Raw genomic sequence first — 22,105 nt, 5'->3', positions numbered from 1 at the left:
AGTGTACATATCAATTACTGGTGAATGGGTTCAGGAACTGGGGATTCGTGCTTTTGTACTTATGTTCTGTATGTCACCTCCAATACTTACTTTTGTATTGGAGGTGACATACAGAACATACAGAACATAATCAATGGGATGATCACTATATGAAAAGACTTCCAGTTAAATTTTGAGTCTGGTCCACTGGCTCTTAAGCTCACAAGCAAAAAATGAAGCAAGCAGAATTGCACTTTTTTTTTACTTAACATACAGTAGGCAATTATATATTGCCTCCAAACAAGGAGGTTAGTTAATAGACAAGGATATATGTTCTCATTAAGTAAGCTAATATTTCTTTTCTTTTCATTTAAAGCAAATTCCACATTCTGTTTTAGATACTCAACATCTGTAAACAAATGTCTATTTTTACCTGATGCAGACAACAAATGAAATGCACAGGCTGGACGCCAAGCACCGACAGACAAATTCCTTCAAAGATCTCAGGAAAGAGGGATCATTCCGCAACTTTGCTATCTAAGAAAATCTAAACTGAAGATGCAAGGGCTAAATCTGGTCCTTTCACATGATGTTTTGTTTGCAGCCTGCTCATAATTTGAGGCTGCAGACTTACAGAAGGATTCAGGTTCGATACATTATGCCTCCACTGATATATTTTCCAAATGTACCAAACAATTTGGTTATTCTCAGCATGGAAACATTACTTTTGTACTACAGCTCTAAAAAATAGCCTCAAAAAACTATTTAAGGCTATTAAGCATGAAATGTTTGCCTGCCTTGCATAATTCTTTGCTTTTGCACATCTTGCAGAAAAGTCACCAAACTCTACAAAACTAGTCATATGCAAGTTTGCTTAAGTCACAACTTGCAAGAACAAGATTTGTTAAAAACAGAACTGAGGACATAATTCCTATGACCAAGACTAATGTTGTAGAAAAAGGCACCTGACAGTGCCCCGAAAAAGAAGGAAACATCACAATACCATTTTCCACTCCGCTTAGAACTGGTTCTGCCACTGCAATATTAGCTTTGTGCACATATACACACGTACAGACACAGCCTACAAAGAAAGAGCCCTGTGTACATAGCAAACAAAGCTCAGACCTGCACTTGGCTGTAATCCAGAGAGCCTTACTTTGTCCTCCAAACTCAAACATGGTGGGTGTACTTTGAATGTCTAAAATAAGAGTATAAGAAGGCACATGGAAATGACATATTTGCATATACCTATGGGTGAGTGGAGTTGGACAAACCCAGGGTGGGGCAAAGGTGTGGAAACATGGCTACAGCCATAAAAACCTAGGCATAAAATAATGGGTTCGATGTGCCTGGCAACCATGCAGTAGAACAGATCTGCATGGATCAGCTGGTGCTCAGCAATGACACACATGTTTATCTGCTACTCAGGATTAATCTATCTATGCACATACTTCTGGGCAGTGCATGGGATGAGAAATACCTTGTTTCTTAATTCAGTGTGTATATGCCTCACCCTGAAACACAATTTCACACTTGGAATAATTTTATTTGTTTTTTCAAAAAATCAATTGCATCTAGCAAGTCTGACGTCTCACCATCCCTGAGCAAGTTATATAATTGATTGCACAGGTTCAGGCCACAAGTAAGAGGAAATTACAATTCTGAGTTGCTGTGAGGTTTGCGGGCTGTATGGCCATGTTCCAGAAGCATTGTCTCCTAACATTTCGCCCACATCTATAATAGGTATTCTCAGAGGTTGTGAGGTATATTGGAAACTAAGCAAGGGAGGTTTATATATCTATGGAATAATGTCCAGGGTGGGAGAACGAACTTTTGTCTGTTGGAGACAAGTGTGTGCAATGATTTGCACTGCAAAGTCTTGCAGCTTCAAGGCCTGGCTGATTCCTGCCTGGGGATCCTTTGTTGGAAGGTGATTAGCTGGCTCTGATTGTTTATTGTCGAGAATTCCCATTTCCAGAGTGTTGTTCTTTATTTACTGTCCTATTTTTAGAGTTTTTAAAACACTGGTAGTTAGATTTTTTTCATTTTCATTTGCAATTCTGAATGCTCACACATTCAGCACCATATTTACAAAACAAATCCTGCAAACAGGAAATGTATAGACCATGGAGAAAGTTTCTAACCCAGCCTACTCCCTGCTATACTGGCTTTCTTCTTTCAGCACTTTCATTTTATTTTAAAACAATCAGTGAAACCATTGAAAAAGCTTTCCTGAACCTAAAAAAGAAGGAAATTCTACCACCTAATCCTGTTCTGGGTACATCAAAACAAATTTGTTTCCCTTGAGTAATTGAACCTCGGAAAACAATAATAAACAGCACCGGTTTTGCAGGGCAAATTAATGTGGATTCATTTGCTTTTGGAGGCTATCCTGGTAGCCCCTGCTAAACTTGTAAGAGAATACCCTTTCCAATACAGTCTCCCCAGGGATGCAAGGAAAATCCCCTGACCTCAGCATTAAGGCGTATGTGTGAAATAGGAGTCTTGTGACTTACCCAATACAATGAGCTCAGCATAGGCTTCGTTATTGCCTTGTAAATCTTGAGAAGAGGTCACAGTGCAGTAGTAGACCCCGCTGTCTCCCCAAGCTGTCTGTTCTATACTGAGGTCAGCATCTTTTCGAAGATGGAGGAAAAGGCAAAAAGAAAAATGACAACTTAGATATGGAAAAACTCCAATACACTATATGTATATGTTGAATCTATCACGCACAGTCCTCCACATCCTTCGTGAATACAAAGTTATGCAAGGAAACTTTCAACATTTTATTCTTAGCAAAAGAAACTTTGATATTGTACTTGACAAAATACAATTCTTCCAACAGTTGTTATAGAAAGAGTAGAAAATCTAAAACTTACTACTGATTATAATGCCGGACTCCAAAGCCTATCTGCACATTCAGCATGGCCAATAATCAGATATGTCAACTGTAGTCCAACAACATCTTGAGAACTGTAGGTTTTTCACCCATGTATTGTAATTTTCACTGAGTTGTCACTTCCACAAGTGCAGTTCCCCATGTTATAACTCTCAAAACATAGCGGTGCTAACTTACCTTTGTCCTGGAAATCAATAAACATTATAACAAACTCGAATCAAGGAATATGAAAGGCACTACAGACTAATTCAACCAGAGAAGTCAGACATAACAGAGCACTTGATGAACCATCCTGGACAAAACATATTATTTAAGAACACAGAAATGCTGGACCACTCTAACAACCACCATATCATCGAGTCCTTCGGGAGATGCTAGCGGGGTACAAATAAAGTTAATAATAATAATAATAATATCATATAACACAGAGAAGCCATTGAAATCCACAAGCACATGGACAATTTCAACAGAAAGGAAGAAACCAAGAAAATGAACAAAATCTGGCTACTAGTATTTAAAACCTCTAAAATCAGGACAGTAAATAAAGAAAAACACTCAAAATTGGGAATTCCAGACAAGAATCAATCAGGGCCAATGAACACCAAGGGTTCCTCCAGACAGGAAGCAGCCAGGCTTTAAAGCTGCAACGCCATTCAATGCTAATCAAGGTGGCCAATTGCAACATTCACACTTGCCTCAAGCAGACAAGAGTTCTTTCTCCCACCCTGGACATTCCACAGATATATAAACCTTACCTGCCTAGTTTCCAAACAGACCTCACAACTGCTGGGGTTGCCTGCCATAGATGTGGGTGAAAGGTCAGGAAAGAATGCTTCTGGCACATGACCATACAGCCCGGAAAACTCACAGCAGCCCAATTATAACAAACTGTAAAGTACTATTCATGGTACAAAGAGAAGCTATTAAGACTGTCAACCAATTGTTGGTACCTATTTTTAACCAAATAAATGTCTTTACTTTTTGAACACGTAAACACACCGAACAGATAGGCCTTTTGAGAACTTGAAGACTATAGGAGTAATTTGAAATTTAATGAATGCTACATTGTTACACGAAAAGGTTATCTTTTGTGTTTTCCTCTTCCTATTAAAGGGTCATACCAGAACAAATATGGGGTCACAACCAAGACTGCCCTTTACTCACAACTCCTCACCAATTGGGGATTGCCCTTGCCAAGAAAACTGACCCCCAAATTAATTCAATATCAAAGGCCACCATCCTGTTATCACTTACATGTAAAGAACAACAACAGAACTCTGGAAAGGCTTGTTGCTAATACTGAGACGCACACTTACTAGTTGTGGCAGAGATGGGAATGTACCTCCCCCTCCCCCCAAAGGTGTTGTTCGGATATATCTTCAAGCATTTCTCAAAATTGGTCATACTCACCAAGGCTATCTAATATCATGATTCTCTACCTCCCCCAGACTAAAGTTTAAAGACCCGATAGCAAGATATGAGAGGGGCCAGAGCATGAAGGAGCTCATGTGGAGTGCACAATTTGGAAAATATAATATGTGTTTTGAGACTCCATGCACAGTGTTCAACCAGAATCTCTAGGAAAGGATTTTCCCCCTATTCCCACTTCCTCATATGTGATCCTTTCTATGACACAAAGATTCCTCATTTGTGGCATAAACCCTACTTTTAACACCAAGTAGTGTTTGAGTAACTTGGCTATTCAAACCAAAAGGACATTGAAGATTCAGAACAGCCCCACAACCTTTGCAAAAGAGAGAGATTTGGGAATAAAAGCTTCCAATCCTTGTGGATATAATAAATCTGAAATTATCGTGGCAGTTTTATCTGGAGACATTAGAAACCAGTAGAGAACTAGGTATTTATTTATTTGCAGTATTTCTATACCACTTTTCTCACCCCGAGGGGGACTCAAAGCAGTTTACACATAAGTAATGGCAAAATTCAATGATAGTACAAACAATTACAATTATACAATTGTATAATTATACAATTAATTTTGGTTGGTAGACCAAACAAAACAATTAACGACGCAGGTGGATCAAAAAGTTTTGCCTCTTGCATCATAAAAATGTTATGAACATATAACAGCAGATGTTGCACAAAACTACCATTCAATATAGGTAAAGGTTTTCCCTTGACATTAAGTCCAGTCATGTCCAACTCTGGGGTTTGGTGCTCATCTCCATTTCTAAGCCAAAGAGCCCGTGTTGTCCATAGATGCCTCCAAGGTCATGTGGCCAGCATGACTGCATGGAGTACCGTTACCTTCCCGCGAAATCATTACCTTTTGATCTACTCATATTTGCATGTTTTTGAACTGCTAGGTTGGCAGAAACTGTGGCTAACAGCAAGAGCTCACCCTGCTCCCCGGTTTTGAACCGGCAACCTTTCAGGCAGCAAGTTCAGCAGCTCAGCGGTTTAACCCACTGCACCACCAGGGACTCCCATTCAACATAGTAACCATCAATTTGTACACATTTGCGCCATCCTTTAACCCAGGCATCAAAACCATTTTGGAAAAATGCAGGGTTTTGCTTCATGACCCATGATTTTAAAGCTGTTTTAATGTCAATCAGGTCACTGAATCTGAAACCATGTTGCTTGCCTTTCAGAGGTCCAAACAGGTAAAAGTCAGAAGGGGCCAAATCATAAACTATCTTCAAGCTATTATGGATATCCTTAGGTGCACAACCTTCTTTCGCCTAAAATTCAATAACAACTCTTTCTTTTAACTTTAAATTATGGTTCAAATCAGGGGAAAAGAAAAGACTATATCACTAGAACAAGGTTACTTCTATCCCATTATCAAGTTGCTGGGAAAGAAATAAAAGTTAGAGCGAAGAAGGTATTACTTTTAAACACACCCTTGTATTACATTTCCTCATACCAACTACCTCTTCCCAAGACCCCAGATATCTGTCAGGTTTGTGTATTCCATGAATGCCAATATTCTAACAACACTACTGGGTTAGGTAAAATAAAACCTGAAGTCCTGGCTTTGAGGAAAAGAGGGAAGAGCTGAGGGAAGAGTCATGCCACTATTTTAACCTGTATTATTTTTGGAATCCTTGCTGTTTATAATTCTAAACAGCAAGATACTGTGCAGATTTCAATTGGAGGAAGGGCCATTGTTTGAAATACAACATGAAAAACCAGAACTCCTACTGAGGCATACCAACACATCCTTCCAAGGGAATTTAAGCTGGAAATCACCAAGTTACCTGGTACCTAAGCAAGTTCACTAACACTTCACCCTATAAAGATATTAATTGGGGGCTGCTTCCTCTTCCTTCACAGAGAAAGCAGGCAATGTGAGATGATTTCTCACTTCCACCCCCCTTGAACCTCGCTGTGGAGGAGGATCCGAGCAAATGAAGGACTATGCAGAAAAGCTTGTTTGCTATTTAATAAAGAGAGGAGAGGTTAGACTGGTGGGTGAACTCACTTCACATTCTCAGAGCAAAGAGGCAATCAGCAAATATTCTAAATTAATGAACAAAACACATGTTCTAACCACAATATGCGGACAAATTGCAGCGTACCATATAGTTTGGACTACAGCTCCCATGATTTATTAATATTGTTCATGCCAACTCAAGTTTCTGGGAGCTGAACTGATACATACTAAGAAAGTAAAGTTCTACTTCTCAGATGAAAAACAAGGAATATTAGGCTCAGCGACAACACTGAAGCCACCAAGGACTGTCCCATTGGCTGATACAGTTCTTCAATGTTACTCTTCGGGTACTCTCTTGGGAAGACAAGCAGACAAAAGTCAGTGTGCTGGAAGAAGCAAAGACCACCAGCATTGAAGCAATGCTCCTATGCCATAAACTCAGCTGGACTGGCCAACTTGTCCGAATGCCCAATCACCATCTCCCAAAGCAGTTACTATACTCCAAACTCAAGAAAGGGAAACATAATGTTGGTGGACATGATGGACTTAAAGCCAACCTTTAAAACTGTAGCATAGACACAGAAAACTGGAAAGCCCTAGCCCTTGAAGGCTCTAACTGGAGGTCAGCTGTGACCAGCAGTGCTGCAGAAATCAAAGAGGAATGAATGGAGAGAGAGAGAGAGAGAGAGAGAGAGAGAGACACGCCAAGAGGAAGGCGCGATCAAGCCAACCCTGACCAGGACCACCTTCCACCTGGAAACCGATGTCTTCACTGTGGGAGAACATATGGATCAATAATAGGGCTCCACAGCCACCTATGGACCCACCACCAAGACAGTACACTTGGAGGACCATCATCCTAGGGTTATGAGGGATCGCCTAAGTAACTCATGATCCAGCCACTTTCCCCACTACTTTCCCAGAAATAGCCTCCTCATCCTGTTCAATAGTTGGAATAAACCTATGTCTTTTCACATGGGAAAAAAGATGGAGATATGAAGCAAGCAACATACAGCTAAGTAATACATCAAAAGAAAAATGCAGGGAATAGTTATTTTGTGATTTTTCTCAATTGGTTTGAACTTCAATCTTTTTGCCCTAAGGCTTCAAGTTGGATCAGGTAAAACAACAATTACTTGGGTGCTTCAAGCCATTAAATACCGTAAGATCAGAATAAATTGCTAGTTCATCAGCTTGCACAGTCCTAGATGAGACATAATTAGTCTAGGGAAGCTAACTCAGCCCATTTTCACAGAAGGTATATTTTGTCTGTCCTAATTTAACTTTTTTCAGTTTAAATACATCATGTAAGCAGTTATAAGAGCAGGAGAAGGAATTCAGTCATCTAAATTTGCTAGCATAGCATTTGCAGCAATGTTCCAACAATGTGAAAGCAACAGGTACTCGTTAGTTGTACCTGTATGTAAAATACTACAGAAGATAATATAAATGCTATCTCTGATCTCTTGTATCAATGAGAAATTTGGTTGTTCTAGGAACTCTCTCTAGCTGTCCCCTTAATAATGCAATTGCAGGTGATGAAAGCACAATTATTTGCTGGTCTACATCTTGCTTCTGATTGTCCACTTCACCATCCTTTGTTATTATAGTTTTGAAGTCATATGTGATAACAACTAGAATTTTAGATTGGTAACTGGAGTTCAAACTCAAGGAAACATAAAACTCACTGTCCAACTTTGGGACAATCATTCTCTCATCCTTTTACTTCACAGGGTTGTTTTGAAGATACAAGAAAAGCAGTGATTTATGCTGCCTTTAATTCAATGAAAAAAGTCAGGTAACAATACAAATAACAATGAGAAGCATGTTATTCCATGACCTAACCAGCCCAAGTTACAGAAAATTGGAAATAGACTCTATATCTCTCCTGCTTGATCTGCAATTTCAAGTGTAGAAAGTGCTGTAAGAATGGAAAGTGCATTGCAAGTGCATAATTAAGGTAAGTTCTTAAAATTATTACCTATGACACTTTTGTAGAACAGCCAATCAGATTCCACCACTGAATGCACCCTGTGCATTTACAGACAGTAAAATAAAAGATAAAGCAGGAAAGAGAGAAATGCAGGTGCTTACAAAAAATTTTTTACACATCATGAATCAAGATTTCCTTGTGGCACAGGAGAAAAATCTCTTGTTAATCACACTGTAGGTTTGCAGGGAGTTAAGAGAGAGGACTCCACATAAAGCTCCAGACTTTGACTATCCCCACTTGTTTTGAAACATGTTATCACACACCCTAGGTTTTTGCCATGAACTATTGGCCTGGGAGAAGAGCGTAGGTTGTTTGTTCTTGTTTTGGTTCCTCCCTCAAATCCTTGCTGTTGATGGAGCTTTTTAAATAAATGCACAAATAAAGCAAGGCCATCCAACATTGTTTGAGAGTGTATACATGTGGATTTCATTATTTTACTTGGACAAAAGTCCCACTATGACTGTCTGAACTAACCCCTTACCAAATATGTTTACCTCTGCAGCATGATCTGTTTATATATTTTTAAAGGATACCTGAGATTAATCAGCAAATAAATGCCAGTACGTTTTATTGATTAGCCCATTGGCTGTATCAAAACCTTTGACAAACACATTTAACACATACAGCATACAACCCACAGTACAACAAAACTTAAAATAATAATAATATTTATTTATTTATTTATTTATTTATTTGACCGGTCATATGACCATTTCAAAATACAACACGAGTAAAAGTCAAGGCAAAAAGGAGAGGACAGCAGCTGACCTTCTGTTTAAAGTCAGAATCTTATTTTCCTGATTCTTCTTTCAGGAAATGTGCTCTTTTCTTGATAGCTTACAGAATAAAAAGGCTTACTCTGATTATGGTGGATCTTTCCTGTCCTTGCAAGAGGAATGTCAAAAGATTATTTCTGTTGGGGGACCTGCAGTTGGATAATTTGTTGTTCATTCTTTCAGTTATTTCCGACTCTTTGTGACCTCATGGACCAGCCCATGCCAGAGCTCCCTGTCAGCTGTCACCACCCCCAGCTCCTTCAAGGTCAATAATATTGGATGTAGATATCTGTATTGCAGTTCAATATATATGCTGGACAGTCAATCAAGAAATGTTCGATATCTTCCACAGTTTGTTCTCCCCATACGCAGAATCTCTCACTTCTTGGGATGTTACAGTAGCAACCGGTTTGCATCATAATACCGAGTTGCTCAAACCTAGCCCTAATATATATTCTTCTTAAGGGTAGCAGAAGTGGGATAGTCAAATAGTATTCTAAATGAATATTCATTTTGCGGGAAGCTAAAAACCTTGTGGCAGAAGATCTACCTATGCTTGCAAAGTTGAATTGAGCAAAATATCCCGAGTGCATTGCATGAGCACTTGTTTTGACCTAGGTCCTAGAACAGTGTTTCTTAACCTGGGAGTCGGGACCGTGAGGGGTTCATGAGGGAGTGTCAGAGGGGTTGCCAAAGACCATCAGAAAACCCAGTATTTTCCATTGGTCATAGGGGTTCTGTGTGGGAAGTTTGGCCAAATTCTATCGTTGGTAGGCTCAGAATGCTCTTTGATTGAAGGTAAACTATAAATCTCACAACTACAACTCCCAAATGTCAAGGTATGTTTTCTCCAAAATCCACCATTGTTCACATTTGGGCATATTGAGTATCTGTGCCAAGTTTGGTTCAGATCCACCATTGTTTAAGGCCACAGTGATCTCTGGATGTAGGTGATCTAACTACAACACCCAAACTCAAGGTCAATGCCCACCAAACCCTTCCAGTATTTTCTGTTGGTCATGGGAATTCTGTGTGCCAAGATTGGTTCAATTCCATCATTAGAGTTCAGAATGCTCTTTGATTTTAATTGAACTATAAATCCCAGCAACTCCAACTACCAAATGACAAAATCAATGTCAATCCCACCAGTATTCAAATTTGGGCGTAGAGGGCATTTGTGCCAAATTTGGTCCAGTGAATAAAATACATCCTGCATATCGGATATTTACATTATGATTCATAATAGTAGCAAAATTACAGTTATGAAGTAGCAACAAAAATAATTTTATAGTTGGGGGGTCACTACAATGTGATGAACTGTATTAAGGGGTCACTACATTAGGAATGTTGAGAATCACTGTCCTAGAAGAATCAGCAAATAAATACCGGTACATTTTATTGATTAGCCCATCGGCCGTATCAAAACCTTTGACAAACACATTTTACACATACAGCATACAACCCACAGTACAACAAAAGTGAAAATAAACAAGCTGTTAACAAGGTCACTTCTACAGTTTATTCCAATCGACTTCAAATATACAGTTCTCAACTGTGTTGCTTTAAATAGGAAAAGGGCCATTTTATATGTTATTTTAGCATTCTGGCCATTTTTTTTAGCATTCTGTTAAGACATTTCTATTTTATAGAGATTCTAAAGCAAAGCTATCTGTTTTCTTGGTAGAATTTGTTCAACGGTAATTTTCTCTGGGACAAAAAGTGTGACTTGCTCAAAGTCAGTCAGAGGGTTTCAGTGGCTGAACAGGAATTCAAACCCTGGCCTCCCAAGTCCTACTTAAAAGCTCGAACCACTATACCACACTGACTTATCATCCTCTAAACAACCGGGAAACTAGGACACAATTAGGTGGAGGAATTTGGTCACACCCAGTTGCTCAAAGAGAAACTGATAAACTCTGGAGCTTTGCCTTCCTTATTCTCCATGCTGCAGTTAGATAAAAGTTGAAAGGCTCCTAAACAAAGGAGAAACACAAACAGAAAAGCAGAGGAAGGAATATAATACAGCTTCTCCAGTGTTTAAAGCGTTTCACATAATACACCTCAGAGATGCTTAAAACCATACTGTGGGTTGGACAGCGTCTACTTTGCAAAGAATAGAGTGGAATGAGAGAAAGGGGTACAGAGACAACAAAAACAATGACTGTTAAAAATATTTTTATGAGATGCACATCCCACTGCTCTTCCCAGAATAGTTATTAACAAACATTAACAGGAAGGGCCGTGAAATGCAACAGGTAGCAACACTGCAGAAGATGTCAGAAGAACTGCAAGAACTGAACACCAAAAATCCAGACACACGGCAGAGTAACTACAGGAACGAATTGCAGCCACAAGGTCCCAACTCACACTCTTTGTTGCTAAAACGAGGCTGCTCTGAACAATTTTCTAAGAAAGCATTTTAAAATATTGTAAACAATAGCCTCAAAGACACTGTGGGATTTGTGAGGAATCATATTACAACAGCATTAGAAGCAACACTTGATGGATCACATACAAAACATCAGGCAGTGCTTTTATGTCATCTTGACAATTTTCTCACTTATTTTAGCTTTAACGCCTTGTACACAGAACTTTCTTTAAAAGGTAAAGTACTTATAAATTGGAGGCATTCTTCTTTTGTCACAGAAAGGCGTGCCTGTTTTAAGATTTATCCCTGCAGTGATACTTATGTTCCATATAAAAACAAAGAACACTTTTTTCCTTCACCATAATCACATTAAATAAATTGTGCACAACCAATCAATTAAAACTGATGCAATTATCCAACCAAAGTTCCTTCACAGTGTGGGATACAAATCAAGTTAATCACTCTTTCACACTACACAATTATTGCACTTTGATCCCACTTCAAATATGAAGCCTGGGATTTGAAGCTTAAGATTTCTGTGCTAGAGGGTTCTAGTGCCTCACTAGACTAAAACACAAAATACAAATCATGGCAGTTAAAGTGGTATCAAAGTGTTACAGTAGATACCATACTTGCTATGAGTCAGAACAATATTTCATGACTTTCAGTATTAGGCACACACATACCAGCCACTGGTATTTCACACTTACCATTGGTTATGGTGATGCGCCGACCCTGGTAGTAGTTCCCAAGAGTCACTGTGTTTCCTTGTTTGGTAGCCACCACACGCACGGTCCGGGAGCTGTCCTGGCACTCCACATAGGGATTGTATCCAGGGTTGGTCTGCTGCAGCTGGTTGGTGATCTGGGTCTCCTGACCACTGGGATTAAAAGCGTCTGCCAGGCGGCTCCGGCAATAAGATCTGTATTTCCACAAGACAATCGGTGGCTGGGTAGATGAGGTCTGGTAGTTGCATTGCAGAACGACTGGCTGAAACAGGATGGCTATGTTGAAGGGATTCTGGACTGTGACGTCTATTGTGGCGGCAGGATCTAAAGATGGGAGCAGACAGTCAAACAGGGCAGAGATCCTGAACCAGAAATCTTAAACTCAATGTCACATGTCTTCATCTAAAATGCATCGTCATTTTATTCATTCACTGACTGTGGTTATATATTAGTATATGGCATGTTTTATTGCTTAAATAGGGCAAATACCATATATACTCGAGTATAAGCCAATCCAAATATAAGCCGAGGCACCTAATTTTACCACAAGAAATTGGGAAAATGTATTGATTCGAGTATAAGCTGAGGGTGAGAAATGTAGCTGCTACTGATAATCATCAGTAGGTTAAATGTTTTTGTGTATTTACATAAAACTGTTATTTAAGATTATTTATTATTTATTTATTTAAAACATTTATATTCTGCCCTTCTCACCCCGAAGGGGACTCAGGGCGGAACACAGCTTATATACGGCAAAAATTCAATGTCGGGACAAGAATTCATATGAGTATAAATAAACATTAAAAACATTTATCAAAATATTAAAATACAATATTTAAACCATCTTAGTCATCTGCATCAAATCTAAATTGGCCTGGTAAAGTTTCTTATCGCTGCCTTATTGCACTGTCCCGAAAGCTTGGTCCCACAACCAAGTTTTTACCATCCTTCTGAAGGACAGGAGGGAGGGGGCTGATCTGATCTCACCAGGAAGGGAGTTCCATAGCCAGGGGGCAATCACTGAGAAGACCCTGTCTCTTGTCCCCACCAATCAAGCCTGTGACAATGGCGGGACGGAGAGCAGGGCCTCCCCGGAGGATCTTAATCTCCGCAATGGTTCATAGGGGGAGATGCGTTCAAACAGGTAAATCAGTCTGGGGCCATTTAGGGTTTTATAGGCCAAAGGCAGCATTTTGAATTGTGCCCGGTAGCAAACTGGCAGCCAGTGGAGCTGGTGTAACATGGGAGTTCTGTGCTCCCTACCCAACTCTGATTAAACCATTATTCTAATTTTCTTCAATGTAAATGTGCTTACGTAACCTTCCAATAATAATAGAGTAAAATAATAAATGTAATAATAATAATAATAATAATAATAATAATAATAATAGAGTAAATAATGCAAATGTAATAATAGAGTAAAATAAGAAATGTAATAAAAATAATACTAATAACAGAATAAAATAATAAATAAACTTGACTTGAGTATAAGCTGAAGGAAACTTTTTTAGCCTAAAAAGGGGGCTGAAAAACTAGGCTTATACTTGAGTATATACAGTAAACAAATCATAATCAATACAAAACCATGATGTATTATAATGCCCAATAAGTATGTTTCTTTTTGAGTTTTGCAGTTTCTAGTCTCGTCCCTTTGTTAGCTTCCACTTCTTAGCAGATAGTTGGGAAAATAAGCAAGATCAAGTAATAGTTTCAGGTTCAGACATAAAACCTCATCATTTAAAAATAAGCCAGAGTTTAAAAACCCACAATTAATCATAGGTTAAATCTGTGGTATGCAGCCAGTTAAGAAACTAGATATTACTAACAGAGGCAGATTTGAACACGAAGCCAGCTTTCACCAATCCGTACCATGATTATTATTATTTTGCTGTAACACATACATACAGGCAAATCTGTCACTATGAACCAATCAGTTGGTTCAAGAATATTTACATTTTGTTTTCCTTCACAGCAATTTTTTTCTCATGGTTGTAAGTAGCTTGGTTTTAGAGAAACCATCTTAGCTCCACAATTCAAAATTCAGCAGCTTTTGCCACTCTGATTCCTCTTTTGTGAAAACTACTATTCACCCAAGCAAGTGTAAAGTGTCATGGTCATCCATGATTTCTGTATGCTTAGGTATTATAATTTGAACCTGCCTTCATAAATCAGATTTGATGGATTGCACACGAAATAGCCGGACCTATTGGAAATTTAAAATCTCTATACAGTTTTACTGCCACATAGCAACAAAAGCATATTCAGAAACAGTAAAATACAAGTGTCCTGGTGTCCAGTGGGAAAAAAAATGTTATACATTGATAGGTAAAAGAAACATTTTGTGTTTATTCATATATTTAAACTAGCTGCCAGAAGGTAGAACCAGATAATTCAAATCTGCATGAGCTTCTCTCATAGAAGAAAATGCTGGCGTGAAAGGAAAGAAACAGCAAGCATTTGTAGGCATCCATTAACACGAGAACTCTTTTCTTCAACACAGAGCTGAAAGGACTTGTAGGTCAAATCTTACACGTGGGAATGTGAAAGTCGGACACACTTTGTACCAACGACATTTTTACCAAGTGGAGCAATAACCTCCAAGTCATTTGCCTGTTAACCCAGAAATTGCTATTTCCATCCCTCCCAGCAGCTTTCCTACTCATTAGCCAATCCATGTAAGTAGGTTTATAGAGATACCTTTACAACAGGTTTTCCAGTTTTGCAGAGCACTTACATCTGGTCAGCTCAAGATTTTTATCACTGTGGCTACACCCTTGTTTGCCTGTTTATAAGTGTGCCTGCATAGATCTTTACTTCCTTCTGGTGCACATTCAAACACTCTGAATTTCCATGGTGGCCAAAAACAGGTGTACTGTATTTTTGAACCTTTCCACCAAATGTCAGACATATTGGAGATTAAGCTTTAGGCACAAATACAAGGAAGCGTGCCATACAGGGCCCAAATACGGCATCCTTTGCTATGAAAAAAAATCCAGCATTCTCTAAAGTAAAGGTAAAGTTTTCCCTTGACATTAATTCCAGTCGTGTCCGACTCTGCGGGGTGGTGCTCATCTCCATTTCTAAGCTGAAGAGCCGGCATTGTTCGTAGACATCTCTTAGAGAATGTGGCCAGCATGACTGCATGGAGTGCTGTTACCTTCCCGCAGAAGTAGTACCTATTGATCTATTCACATTTCAATATTTTTTTGAACTACTAGGTTGGCAGAAGCTGGGGCTAACAGCAGGAGCTCACCCCGCTCCCTGGGATTTGAACCGGCAATCTTTCGGTCAACAGTTTAACTCACTGCACCACCAGGGGCTCCTAGAGGTCAGGAAACTGGGATTGCAGGAAAAGGTTACGGATAAAACAACAACCATTTGCAGATCTTTCTGGACTGTATTTGCTTTGGAGGGGCAAGGAGACATACAGAGACTTCTAGACTCTTGGTGTAGTGTATTTTTTTAACCTTACCACCAAATACACTGATGGAAAATGGAAACACAGTAATTATCTATCGCTCTTCTTCATTCGTATCTGCCTTGCAAAGAACGAGGCTTTTCTTCCTTTCTGCCTAGCAAAGAAACTAAATTGATTGTTGAAGGACAAATAGATTAACGTATCATTATTCCACCATCCATAATATGCTCCCATATAGAACTCATAACATTTCATAGCTTGACAGGGGAATTACTAAACATAAGGGAAATGCAAAAGAAAAAAATAAAAAAAACCCTCAGACTCCTGTAGTGTTCCCAGTCTTTCTGCATGAGCATTCATGGTGCTGAAGGGGACAAGGAACACCTGATTTAATTTTATTTAATCTGATTCATAAATAGCAATAGTATGAAGAGTGAGTTTGATTACAAATAGCCTTAGTCTTTAGTGTTGGACACTGCCATGAGAAAAAACAGGCTTGACAGGGCAATGAAACACAAGCAAGGAAACAGAACCCAGCAGTAAACAGCCCATCACTTCCTTAGATACGTGAAAGACGGAGGTCTGGGAATGTCAAGCCAAGGAAATCACACAGGTGGACAAGACGATAAACCCAAAAAGCCAGTCTTAGATGTAGACAGTTCAAACAAAATAGTGTTTGATGGATTGGACCAAAATGGATGCCTCAAAGAAAGAGAAAAAAAGGCCCCGGTGGTATATTGATATACCATCAGGGTATATCAATATACCATCAGGATTTGCTTTCCGGAACTGTTTTGATAAGCATCTAATCCAGCATTTCTCAACCTGGGAGTCGGGACACTGGGAGTCGCTCTTTGATTGTAGGTTAATTAAAAATCCCAGAAAATACAACTCCCAAATGACAAAATCAATCCTTCTCCACAACCTCACCAGTATTCAAATTTGGGCATGTTGGCTAATTGTATTAAGGGGTCATGGCATTAGAAAAGTTGAGAAACACTGATTTAATCAAAGGTACCATAGGAGGATGAAATGGGAATTGAAAGGAAAGATGGCAGGGGGACAGAAGGTTGTTTAGAGGTGTGAAATTGTTCCTGCAAAACTAAGAATGCCATGTGAAACCTCATTCGGTGTGCTGCTTTCCTTCTATGAAGTCACCAGCAGATCTCTCTATTTGCAAATACAGGTTTGTTGTATGTCATCCCCGCCTCATTTGAGAAATCGGCTTCGAGGTTATAAGGGTTGCCTTTAAAGGGCCAATGCACTTGGTCCTCTTCATTGCCATAAACAATCAAATGCAGGCAGCACTCAAGTTACAAACATCCACCTTACAAACGACTCATAGTTAAGAAAGGGTGAGACAACAGGAAGTGTGCAAAATGTACCCCTAGGAAGAGAAATGCACTCCTGGAAGAGTTTTCATGGGGAAAACATGTCTCCACTGAAGCATTCTCACCAATCTTTGTATCCACAGCAAGCCAAAATGTTCAAAATCCAATTAACACAGGTACTGAAAGGGGAACAGACAGCAAAAGAAACATCATATGGATGTTAACCACTCTCTATGCTATCCAAACCAATATATGCCTGGAGTTACACTTAAAAACTTCTCAAGAAGGGTATATCAGAGGACTCTCTAGCTGTTGACAGCTTTCTAACTTTTGAAGGCAAGGAAATCTCAAATAGAGCCCTTTTCAGTTTTGATGCTGAAAACAAGCAAGTTGATTTTAAGATACGATGCTCTGCACATTGAGAAGTTATTTATTTACTACAATAAGAAACACTTTTTTATACTCTACATGTTCTATGAGATGAGTGAGCAGGACAGAAATTTTCAACCAAACCTTTGATACAAGACAATCCCCTTATTCACTGCCTGCATCAACATTTTTCCTGCTCCTTTTATTTGTTCCTGTGGTTTCATTCCAGCTTTAAAAGGGGGTTGATACTGGGATCAGTTTCCTCCCACAAAGGACGGGGAGTTTCGGCAGAAGTGTGTGTCATAACCAGAATGAGACGTCATCTTGAATGAAACGTCACCTTTTGGGAGAAACGTTCCCCACAGTCAGACACACCTGGAGCTTGATCTTTAGGCACAAACAAAAGGAAGTGTGCCACACAAAGACCAAATATGGCAACGTTTGCTATGAAAAAAACTCCAGCATTCCCTAAGGTAAAGATTTTCCCCTGACATTAAGTCCAGTTGTGTCCAACTCTGGGGGTTGGTGCTCATCTCCATTTCTAAACCAAAGAGCCGGTGTTGTCCGCAGACACCTCCTAGATCATGTGGCCAGCATGACTGCATGGAGTGCCGTTACCTTCCCGCAGAAGCAGTATCTATTGATCTACTCACATTTGCATATTTTCAAACTACTAGGTTGGCAGAAGCTGGGCCGAACAGCAGGAGATCACCCTGCTCCCCAAATTTGAACCAGCAACCTTTCGGTAAGCAAGTTCAGCAGCTCAGCGGTTTAACCCACTGCGCCACCGGGGGCTTCTAGAGGTCAGAAAATTGGGATTGCAGGAAAAGGTTACGGATAGAACAACAACTATTTGCAGATCTTTCTGGACCTTGGAGGGGCGTGGAGACATACAGAGAACCAGGCCCGTAGCCAGAATTTTGATTCCGGGGGGGGGGGGGGCTGAGTTTGATTCAGGGAGGAGGGCTCAGGATCTACCCTAGAAAACCTTTTGTATCATTATCCCAATACCCCCATGCATATGGGATATATTGATCACGGTGATCAGATCATGATATGAATAAACATAACAGTTTAAATAATGTACCAATAAAGCCTTCTCGCGGACCCCCCCCCCCCCCCCCGGCTACGGGCCTGCAAAGAACATATCAGCAGATGTAAACTTAACACCAAGATAATGTTATCTTTGGATCCCAGAAATCAGCCTCAATCCTCAAATCCTGGAACAACTTAAGAGCTATTGCTGTTTAATGGTTAATGACCCAATGAGACTTAAACAGATCCCCAGATCCTGAGTGATGCACAGTTGTTGTTTCTAACCTGAAGATTAATGTTATATATTCTCTCCATCAGAGCAGTGTGTTAGACTACAACCTCCATAATTCCAGCAGCATATCTTGGTAGTTGGAGGAAATGGGAGTTGTAGTATAACCAACCTGGAGGACAGGTGCTTTAGAATCTAAAGGCTTTTTACCACATGTAGGTAGGATTTCTAAGTACCAAACTAAAGACTGAGAGCGCCTTGGACTGCGAGAAGATCCAACCAGTCCATACTTCAGGAAATAAAGCTCACTGGAGGGAAGGATATTAGAAGCAAAGGTGAAGTAGGTTGTTGTAGGATTTTTCGAGCTATATGGCCATGTTCTAGAGACATTCTCTTCTGATGTTTCGCCTGCATCTATGGCAAGCATCCTCAGAGGTAGTGACTTCACTACCTCTGAGGATGCTTGTCATAGATGCAGGCAAAACGTCAGGAGAGAATGCCTGTAGAACATGGCCATATAGCCTGAAAAAACCTACAACAACCCAGTGATTCCGGCCATGAAAGCCTTTGACAATACATAGATGAAGTACTTTGGCCACATCATGAGAAGACAGGAAAGCTTAGAAAAAGCAATGATGCTGGGGAAAATGGAAGGAAAAAGGAAGAGGGGCTGACCAAGGGCAAGATGGATGGATGGTATCCTTGAAATGACTGGCCTGACCTTGAAGGAGCTGGGGGTGGCCACGGCCAACAGGGAGCTCTGGTGTGGGCTGGTCCAGGAGGTCACAGAAGAGTCGGAAGTGAATGAACAAATAAACAACAAACTAAAGATATTGTCTTTTAAATCCTCTGAGAAACCGAGCCAGTCACGATTTCTCCCAAGGATCCTCTTGTTCTCCATCAAGGGACAATTTGCACCAACTTGGGAAGGTAGTTGGAAGAATATGCAGCTGTTGTGTTTCCTGACATAGTAGAGGATTTTTTAAAAAAACAGCAGAGATGTTTGTGCTGTGAGCAGGAAACTGAACAACAAAAGGGAGAGCAAGAGAGACAAAGGCTTAAGCTGAAATAGGTGGGAAGGGAAGCAGTCAAGATCTTCAGCCCAAGATGTGCCCAGGAGGGTTGGGGGAAAGACAGGGCTTAAAGATTTCAAAAGGAAAGGAAAAAATGAATGGAAGGCTCTGTTGGTCTAAAGTGCTGGAACAGACTTAATAATGTGGTCACTCCTTGGCCTTCCCACAGTATCTGGTGAAACAATGTGGCTAGACAAGTAAGGACCAATGAAGAGGAAACAGGGCATTCCAAATGGATCTTGGCCAGCAGATAAGACTGCAGTGTTACTGCTTCCGAATTACAGTGCTGCACATTACAGTAGAGCAGTGTTTCTCAACCTTCCTAATGCTGCAACCCCTTAATACGGTGCCTCAGTTGTGGTGACCCCCAACCATCACATTATTTTTGTTGCTACTTCATAACTGTATTTTTGCTACTGTTGTGAATTGTAATGTAAATATCTGATATGCAGGTTGTATTTTCATTCACTGGACCAAATTTGGCACAAATACCCAATATGCTTAAATTTGAATGCTGGTGGGGTTGGGGGGGATTGATTTTGTCATTTGGGAGTTGTAGTTGCTGGGATTTATAGTTCACTTACAAACAAAGAGCATTCTGAACTCCGCCAACGATGGAACCAAACCAAACTTGGCAAACAGAACTCCCATGACTGACATAAAATACTGGGAGGACCTGATGGGTGTTGACCTTGAGTTTGGGAGTTGTAGTTCAACTACATCCTGAGAGCACTGTGGACTCAAACAATGATGGATCTGAACCAAACTTGGCACAAATACTCAATATGCCCAACTGTGAATACTGGTGGAGCTTCAGGAAAATAGACCTTGACATTTGGGAGTTGTAGTTGCTGGGATTTATAATTCACCTACAATCACAGAGCATTCTGAACCCCACCAATGATAGAATTGGGCCAAACTTGGCACACAGAACTCCCATGACCAACAGAAAATCCTGGAAGGGTTTGATAGGCATTGACCTTGAGTTTGGGAGTTGTAGTTCACCTATGTCCAGAGAGCACTGTGGACTCAAACAAGGATGGATCTGGACCAAACATGGCATGAATACTCAATATGCCCAAATGTGAACACTGGTGGGGTTTGGGGAAAATACACCTTGACATTTGTGAGTTGTTGGGATTTATAGTTCACCTACAATCACAGAGCATTCTGAACCCCACCAATGATAGAATTGGACCAAAGTACTCACACAGAACCCCCATGTATCAACAGACAGACAACCACCCTCAGTTCAAAAAAAAAACCCAGTCACCACTGGGTATTACTCCAAAGGGCATTTAGTCCAACCCCCTTCAGCCAGGCAGGAAGACACAGTCTAAGCACCCCTGCTAGATGTCCATCCAGCCTCCAGAGAGGTTGGATGTGTCTCCAAAGGGTATTTAGTCCAACCCCCTTCAGCCAGGCAGGAAGACACAGTCAAAGCACCCCCGAAAGATGTCCATCAAGCCTCCAGAGAAGCTGGAAGTGGCTCCAAAGGGTGTTTAGTCCAACCCCCTTCAGCCAGGCAGGAAGACACAGTCTATGCTTTCTCAACAGACAGACAACCACCCTCAGTTCAAAAAACAAAAACAAAACCCAGACACCACTAGATACGACTCCAAAGGGCATTTAGTCCAACCCCCTTCAGCCAGGCAGGAAGACACAGTCAAAGCACTCTTGACAGATGTCCATCCAGCCTCTCTGGAGGCTGGATGTGTCTCCAAAGGGTATTTAGTTCAACCCCCTTCAGACAGGAAGACACAGTCAAAGCACCCCTGACAGATGGCCATCCAGCCTCCAATGAGGTTTAATCAGAACAGAAGTGGACTGCTGACGCTGTTTGTGTTGGTACGGTTATAACATTTATAATCGGTACTTGTTAATTGACTTGATTAATAATTACCACTAAAATGGATCAGTTTCTAAGTAAGATAATGTGTTGACAGTGATGACAAACATCATGGAGTGGCTATAGATAAAGGAAACAACACAAAAAATTCAAAACCTCATTTAAACAGTAAAGATTATAGGAAATATATCATGTTATATCTCAGGCATGAGGAAACTTGGGCCCTCCAGGTGTTTTGGACTTCAACACCCACAATTCCTGGCCTCAGGCCCTTTCCTTTCCCCCCTCAGCCGCTTAAGCGGAAGGGGGAAGGGGCCTGAGGCCAGGAATTGTGGGTGTTGAAGTCCAAAACACCTGGAGGGCCCAAGTTTCCTCATGCTTGAGATATATATTGTTTGAAACTCTTGTAATGGAAACCTTACAACACCCTTAGCCAAACAGTATCCTGGACTGCAACTCCCCTCATCCTGACATGATGGGAGTTGTGATCCCAGGCGGCACCATGTCAAGTTCTTACCTGAGAGCCAGGCGCCAATCCACAGCCAGAGCAGCATGGCCGGCCGAGGCTTCATCCTCAGCGTCTGCCTTCTTTCCTCGGACTTGAAGGTCGGTCCCAAACAAAAGGAAAGGGGTGGCGAAAAGGCGGGTTCGGACCTTC

General features: G+C 40.5%; 1 protein-coding gene across 2 annotated transcripts in view; it reads right to left on the bottom strand.

The window, feature by feature from the left end:
• The window catches only part of LOC137094824 (lipolysis-stimulated lipoprotein receptor-like), a 40,483-nt gene extending 18,378 nt beyond the window's left edge, over positions 1-22,105 (bottom strand). For both annotated transcript variants that reach the window (XM_067460698.1, XM_067460699.1), the window contains exons 1-3: positions 21,965-22,105; positions 12,126-12,467; positions 2,496-2,615 (exon numbers count right to left, since the gene is read on the bottom strand). In XM_067460698.1, coding sequence (XP_067316799.1) covers positions 2,496-2,615; positions 12,126-12,467; positions 21,965-22,019 — 517 coding nt within the window. In that variant the 5' untranslated portion in view covers positions 22,020-22,105. The remainder of the gene's footprint in view (positions 1-2,495; positions 2,616-12,125; positions 12,468-21,964) is intronic.

This window comes from Anolis sagrei, chromosome X, assembly GCF_037176765.1.
Source record: "Anolis sagrei isolate rAnoSag1 chromosome X, rAnoSag1.mat, whole genome shotgun sequence".
Lineage (NCBI taxonomy): Eukaryota > Metazoa > Chordata > Lepidosauria > Squamata > Dactyloidae > Anolis > Anolis sagrei.
This window is presented reverse-complemented; position numbering and strand designations above follow the sequence as displayed.